The sequence below is a fragment of the Haliotis asinina genome, chromosome 11, assembly GCF_037392515.1.
Source record: "Haliotis asinina isolate JCU_RB_2024 chromosome 11, JCU_Hal_asi_v2, whole genome shotgun sequence".
In the NCBI taxonomy this organism is placed as follows: domain Eukaryota; kingdom Metazoa; phylum Mollusca; class Gastropoda; order Lepetellida; family Haliotidae; genus Haliotis; species Haliotis asinina.
Window position 1 is genome coordinate 44,762,296 of NC_090290.1, and position 7,954 is coordinate 44,770,249.

The 7,954-nt window shown below is 43.8% G+C and overlaps 1 protein-coding gene across 1 annotated transcript; it reads left to right on the forward strand.

The window, feature by feature from the left end:
• Positions 1 to 1,370: 1,370 nt before the first annotated feature.
• Positions 1,371 to 7,496, forward strand: LOC137255782 (uncharacterized). The gene is made up of 6 exons (XM_067793312.1): positions 1,371 to 1,525; positions 2,511 to 2,598; positions 3,251 to 3,390; positions 4,205 to 4,295; positions 5,314 to 5,522; positions 7,388 to 7,496. Exons 1-6 carry the CDS (start codon positions 1,371 to 1,373, stop codon positions 7,494 to 7,496), a joined length of 792 nt encoding a protein of 263 aa, XP_067649413.1.
• Positions 7,497 to 7,954: the final 458 nt, after the last annotated feature.

The window sequence follows — 7,954 nt, forward strand, 5'->3', positions numbered from 1 at the left end:
CTAAATGATCAAGGTATCATACTCTGAACAGAAAAAGGAACACAAGTTTCGAAAAAATAATATCTTATAACAGTTAGACTAACTTCTAGTCTTTGAAATGAAGACATTTTACTGAAAAAAATTCATAGTAAAGGAGTATAATATAATGAAATGGAGAACTGAGACTTTCTTCATTTCTGAAGCTAGGGGAATCTAGACTTGTCACATTTTCTAGACTTGCATAGGCTCTCTATTTATAGTTGCTTCAGGGTCTGTACGACAGACTACATAAAAGAAAGCGTCATGCTTATGTCTTCTATTAAAAAACTGACAAAAAGTCGGAGTTGCGTTTCTTTTGGTGTTCAGTGTATTTTCATGACATTGTCGCTAATTACTCACGTTGCCATATAGTACGATTTAACAAGCTTTCGTTATTTCTGACAATTTGTGTTTGACTTCGTAATGGTGAAAGGCGACACCACCTTCACACTTAAGGATATCACATGGAGTGTAAATAGGTCAGAGGTCAAAAACGGAGACACGCCACTGATTGCCATATCATCAGGTAACATTCAACAGCATTAGCTTGAGACACGTTGAATGTCGTGCCGATAAATCAACCACCTCTTCGAGATTTCAGGGTGTTAGTTTCTGTTTGTTTAAGACCTCGCGCATCAACATTCCGGCAGTATTACAGCGGTATGTTTATAATCGAGCTAGGACCCAAAGAGCCACTAATAGACAGCAAGAGCATCGATCAATGGGTTCCTGAAGATCAATTTTTAACCCGTAACGTCATGTTGGACAAACGTCAGTTGGCCGAGCAGCGTCTGAAAGAACGAATCCAGTCTCCTTTCAAACTCCCTGTCCAAATCCCGGGGTGGGTCATGATTCACTGACCCTCCCACCCCACACATCTCTGTAATAGAGACCCGTGAAGGTCCCGGGGAAGAATAGCCCGTCAGCAACCCATGCTTGCCATAAAAGGCGACTATGCTTGACGTAAGAGGCGATCGGGTGGTCAGGCTCGCTGACTTGGTTGACACATGTCATCGGTTCCCAATTGCGTAGATCGATGCTCGTGTTGTTGATCACTGGATTGTCTGGTCCAGGCTCGATTATTTACAGACCGCCGCCATATAGCTTGAATATTACCGAGTGCAGCGTAAAACTAAACTCACTCTCTGTAATAGATGACTTGCCTCTTTGCAAGTGTTACAACATACCCGTGTCTGGAAATTTGATATACCGCCTGACTGATGAGACCAATCCGCCATTAATCTCGTTTTATCACGTGTGGGACTTTGTAACGCGATACTTGCAATGAACAAAGTGACAAACTTAAGTTCATGTCCATTGCTCATTACAGGTTGCAGAAACGCCTAGTCACGATGGGGAAAGTTTATTTGATTGTGTTTTATATATTCAGTTCATGTTTTCATTGTTTTGGAGAAATTACGTCCTGTGAAAAAATCTCCGCCTGTTCGTGTGAGTCGGAAGATGGGATCGTGGACCTCTCACCACTGGCTCACAATGGAAACCCGAGGTTTGCTAACATTTTGAATGATGTATAGTCTTTCGTTGCTTCGTTCTTGTGATTAATATTACGGACATAGAAACGACACCAGGACGACTCTACGACGACACAACGTCGTCGCACTACGACAACACCCCGACAACATTCTGGCGACGCCGCTAGGATAAAACTCCGACGGCACTACGATGGTACTCAAACACAACAATGAAACGTTGTCAACACTACGATGACACCATCGCGACATTACGACCACACTCTGACGATGACTTGACGATAACACACCGATGACAGATCGGCAACTGTGACTTCAAACATTGTCATTTATTGACTACTACTACTACTACTACTACTACTACTACTACTACTACTACTACTACTACTACTACTACTACTACTACCTAGGGGCGACCCGTGAAGGTCCGCGGTAGAACAGGCCTTCAACAAAGGCGACCATACTTGTCGTAGGAGGCGACTAACCGGATGGGGTGGTCAGGCTCGCTGACTTGGTTGACACATGTCATCGGTTCCCAGTTGCGCAGATCGATGCTCATGTTGTTGATCACTGGATTGTTTGGTCCAGACTCGATTATTTTCAGACCGCTGCAATATAGCTTGAATATTGCTGAAACTGGCGTAAAACTAAACTCACTCACTCACCTAGAGGCACTTAGTTGATACGTTTTATCGTATCCCAGTTGCATAGATAGATGCTCACGCTGTCGACCACTGGATTGACTGGTCTAGACTCGATTATTTACAAACCACTGTCACATAGCTGGACTGTTGCAGTGTGCAACGTTAAATGTAAAACCAACCAACCCCACTGGAGGGCAGAAGGTGAGTTGTGCCATCTATCCATGTTACCAGTCGGGCCCCACAAGCACACACACACGCGCACGCACGTCACTTTTACTCGACGTTAAACCTTATCTCACCTAATGGCGAATGTTGCAGAATGCGGCTCGTGACTCAAATACTCACTGTTGGTCAACAGGTTTCTCGATGTCCAGAGCGAGACTGGGGACAAGGTGTCATGGAACCCATGTCTACCCTTTACAGAAGGAAACTGTACAGATGTCGCTGTAAGTCAGTTTATCATCATCATCATCATCATCATCATCATCATCATCATCATCACAACCATCAGCATCATCAATAGCAGCAGAACAACCAACACCACCGCCACCACCACCACATCATCATCACCATAATCGTCGCCGTCATCATCATCATCATCATCATCATCATCACCACCACCATCATCATCATCAACAGCAGCAGTACAACCACCACCGTCATCATCATCATCATCATCGTCGTCGTCGTCGTCGCCGTCATCATCATCATCATCATCATCATCATCATCATCACAACCACCATCATCAACAGCAGCAGTACAACCACCACCGTCATCATCATCATCATCGTCGTCGTCGTCGTCGTCGTCGCCGTCATCATCATCATCATCATCATCACCACCACCACCATCATCATCAACAGCAGCAGTACAACCACCACCGTCATCATCATCATCATCATCGTCGTCGTCGTCGTCGTCGTCGCCGTCATCATCATCATCATCATCACAACCACCATCATCAACAGCAGCAGTACAACCACCACCGTCATCATCATCATCATCGTCGTCGTCGTCGTCGCCGTCATCATCATCATCATCATCATCATCAGAAGCAGGAGGAGGCGACTACATATGAAGCTCTGCTGTTGTTGCAGGTGTGTCAGTTCCGGCACATAGCCCAAAAGGAATACTACAGCCTCGGAAATCAGGACAGCGCCGCTTTCAGTGTCGTGGATGGGAGTCTTCGTCTCAGCTACTCCGCATTCACTCGTGGCCCGACCGGGGTGGGCTTCCGGTAGGTTTCTCACTACGAGTATCTACTCTCTGCCCCCACTACCCGTCCACCAGCACCCGGTGCCTTCCTCCCCTCGCCCCTAAACTCACTCACTCACTGTTCCGTCATCAAACGGTCAACATGACTTAGGTCATCATGACATTCGCCGTGTCAAATCATGTCCTCCATGACTAAGCCCTTTCCGTAGCCACCCACTCGACAAACCCCGTACTTCCTTAATTTTGCGCTGTGCATTCACCATAGGAAGTCAGTTAATATACTATTGATAGTCACACATGCTATCGATGCATCAAAAGTTTTTTTGTTTCAATCATTGAATAATTGCTATCGAAAACTCAGCTACAATCCATCGACAGCTCAATACATCCTCACAGCACTAATCTTGTCCACATTTTTCTCTTTTCGTTTTCATCAACCGCTTCATCATTCCATTCCTGTTCTCGGTGTTCTTCTACACGGAAATAAAACACACTAAAAACTACTCTGGAACAGCCTTTTCATCACTAGCTGAAAAATCAGCTGTAAAGACACTTAAAAAATCCCTAAATTCCAATCTGTTCACATTATTCCTCTCATATAGGCTTTTCAGACTATCTTCTTCAGCACCGTTTAGCAAACGTGCTCATGCCAATAACGGTTGTTACCCCATGTCCTATAATACAACTGAGCGATGTGAGAACCATTATTGACGTGGGAATACCTTTTTGGACGCAAGAGCTTTATAAATTCAGTATCAGAATCAGTTCATCAGTTCACTCTGAATGACATGGCACGAGTCAGGTAGGTGTTTCACTGTGTGTGACCGCTGTTGTAGGTCCACCAGCATCACCCTCATCTGTGACAACTCCCAGAACCCTGGCATCCTCACGTCCAAGGGCGAGGTCCCGGTCGGCAGTGGGCACTTTGTAAGTAATGAACACGTTGATACAAGCACAGTCGTTCTTACAGGTGACTGTTTAAATAAAAAACCGAGGCACACAAATATTTGTTTCTAACATATTTGAGCATCGGTCTAAGCAATTTGCGTGGGAAGACATACATGAATCCTGCGACAAGCATAGGTTTGTGAAGACCTCTTGTAACCAAAGTTTTCATCGGGCATGGAACCGACCTACCTTCTTTCACGGGTTGTAATTGATCAATGCCCCAAATGCACATTCCCACCACGTCTTAATGAACGATAACATGATGAGCCTTGCGTAATTAAACTTTTGTTTAGGTTGATTTTGTGTCAACCTGTTTGGATTAGCCGACGTTATCGTTGGTCATGATTTCAACCATTGGCTAGAATATAGCTAGAATATTTACCACTTTGTACTTTAAACGCACGATATCATTTTTTATATGACTACAGTTCACATGTTTTTGTCAGAAAAATGCCTGGTGTCAGATATTGTGTCCTTTACACCAGTGCATGAAATAAGCCCCAACCCCTGCCAGGCGTCAGGGCTGGTAACTTCAAAATGTCACCAGCCCAAAACGGATTAAACCAGACCAGATCAGGTGAATTTACCCAGATGAATGGAACATCTGAGATTTTTACCAGACCATTTGCGTGGCTAGCTGTAAAATTTAGACCATCCGTCGGAAATCTAGCCTGAGCGGTCGGACTTGCCTTATTCAACATACTGCTTTACACCAAACAGATTTTGGTTCTGAGCAAAATCAAGACTGGGTTTTCTTTTGCATTCTATGTTTCCACTTTTCATTACGTCATCTCGCACAATTTAAAATGGTAGCCCCCTTGCTAAGACCAAGTGGTCGTAGGCGTACAGAAACGACAACCGGAAGAGGCATTGGAAACCAAGATGGCGACTCGATGTCATTTCTGGATGGCTTATTGGAAACGGTCTCGACTGCTGTTACCGGCGCCTTCAATCCAACAATAGATTATATAATAGATTATATGGTTTTGGATTCCAGGAAATGACGTTAAGGAGTTTCGCTGCCTGTGCGGCAATAAAGCCGGGTCTTGGAGCCACTGACGACACCACCATCAAAATTGTCAGTATCCAAACTATCACCCCTAAACCGATCACCATCGGGCCGCCACCCACCACACCCTCCAACATCGTACCGATGACGCCACTCGCTGATATCAGCGGTTTGCAGTCCCTCCTTGTAGGGCAAGTGTACGTATATATAAACAGTTATCATCAACCGACAGTTGTACTGGCATACAAGGATACACTGAGCACTGACCTGACATTTGACCTGTATTAGCATGTATGAATGCCGCCCACTGGGGCTTGCCATTGTGAGTGAAGGGTCCCTTGGCTGTCCGCGATCAAGTGTTATGTTTTTTACCGACTTAACTCACGAGTTGAGAGTCTTATGAGCAAGGCATGTGCATCTACGCGCGGAATCAATTTCATCGTTATGTACTGCACGTACACTGACCTACATCTGCTCTACCTTTCAGAAACCAAATGAGTTTGTTACTTGCCTTGCACCGCCTGCTTCTAGTAAACATGCATGCGCCGGTCCAACTTATCCTTGTTTACCAGTACTACTGGTTATATCGTACAAAACGTTGACGTCTATATTTTTTCCCACTTGCTTAATATCCCTATCTGATCCTTGTACTTCCGGTTGTACGGAACTAAGTGCTGATATCAACTTCTTTTTGCTTCCGGTTATACTACGCTTGTCTATACTTAGTTTGCTACGTTTCCTGTTATTATCCAGTCGTTTGTACTTCCGGTTATACGTCATTGCATGTGAACAACTGCTCCTTCGGACTTCCGGTATTATTACCGAAATTAACACTGATGCCTTCACTTTCCTTCTTGCACGGTTGTCTATATATTCAGGTGTAAGAGATGTAGCAGTGAATATTTGAAGTTCAGCACTGCAGGGCTGGGTGGTTGTTTTCGTTCGTTATTAACAGAACAAGCTCGCTCACGTTTACATCGTTTCTAAATCGTTTCTGAACTGGCGACCCATCGTCGACCCATACCTCTCACAAATATAGGGGGAACCGAAAAGATATCTAGATCGTTACAGTTTGAAACAACTGTGTCGAAGTTGAAGGTTGAATATTTCGAGTTATCCAAAGTTCGACACAACCGATGACTAAATCAACCAATTAGCAGGGAACAAGCTCTAGCTTTGAGACAACCGAAAATCAGCAGAACGGAAGTTGACACATAGATGTTTGTATAAGTAAAACAATGGCAAACAACAAACAAGTATATCGATTCCTATTTGTTTTGTGTGATACTTATAATTTATATATGCGTATGTGTGTGTGCGTGTGCGTCCGTGTGCGTCCGTGTGCATGTTAATAAACAGTTTCAGTTTCTGAAAGTTAGTAGCTGGAGTACTGCTGAGTGCGGCGTCAAACAAAGAAAAGCTCACCTCTATGCCAAGGTTTCCTTTACCCCCTGACTGTAAGGCACTGTAACAATACACTTGCAAATATTGCTCTGAAATACTAGCTGCCACAAAGCGTTCCTTAGTTTGAGGCAAATATTGTCACAAATGCTTTTAAAAAATGCCATTTTTATGTTTCCATCCACCAAAGGATTTAGACATTCTGAATACACTAGGAAAAAGTACATGTTCTTTGACATAAACGGTAAACGGGCGGTGGGGTAGCCTAGTGGTTAAAGTGTTTCCTCGTCAAGCCTCAGACCTGGGTTCGGATCCGTACATGGGTATAATATGTGTATATTTCTGGAGTCCCCCGCCGTGATGCTGTTGGATTATTGCTAAAAGCGGTGTAAAACTCACTCACTCACTCACTCACTCACAGAAAACGGGAAAATGACCATAAACACACATTTGATGGTTCCAAGGAGAGAACCCCCAAAATGGTTATTCGAAGGTGATGCATTTGATCGGAGTTCTGTTTCGGGAATTTCTTCTGGGTGGTAATGGTTTAACACTCTTTGTAATTTCTTGGCCAAATCCAAGTTCCATGTCTATCCATCCTTTTGAAAATATTATAATTAAATGAGTTTGATATTACTACCTATACTCTGATCTGTTTCAGCGTCCTCCTTGTATTCATCATGATTCTGATGCTGGCCATCGTGCTGATGTACGCCTACCAGCTGTACCTGCAGAGGGTCGTCTCAAGACGCTCCTACGAGAATCTGTAGACTAACGCTGAGTCTCTGAATATATAGGATTCTGATAGGAACAGCTCAACCCATTGAACCTGAAAAGGATCGTCAGTCAGATGAACCCGAAGAAACATAGACATGCCAATATCCCATTGCTGTATCTAAAAATATATAATGCACTTCTCTCAATAATACGTCTTTAGATTTCTATATTAAGTAAATATTTAGAATAGTTAGACTCTCGCGCACTCTACCAACCGAACGTTACTACAAACAAAACCCATAGAGGTAAGTCCCTTGGTGCTGCTCTCTTCACGAATATCACAACACTGACAACACCGCTGCGACAGTTTTCGATGTATGGAGCAAATGCTCTCTTCTGAGTCGTACGGAACTGTAGTCTTATATATTTGTCAAATATTGTGGAAAATGTGACATCGTGACTTTAAATTATGGCTTTAGCATGTTAGCTCCAGTCATTGGCTACCTCTTTG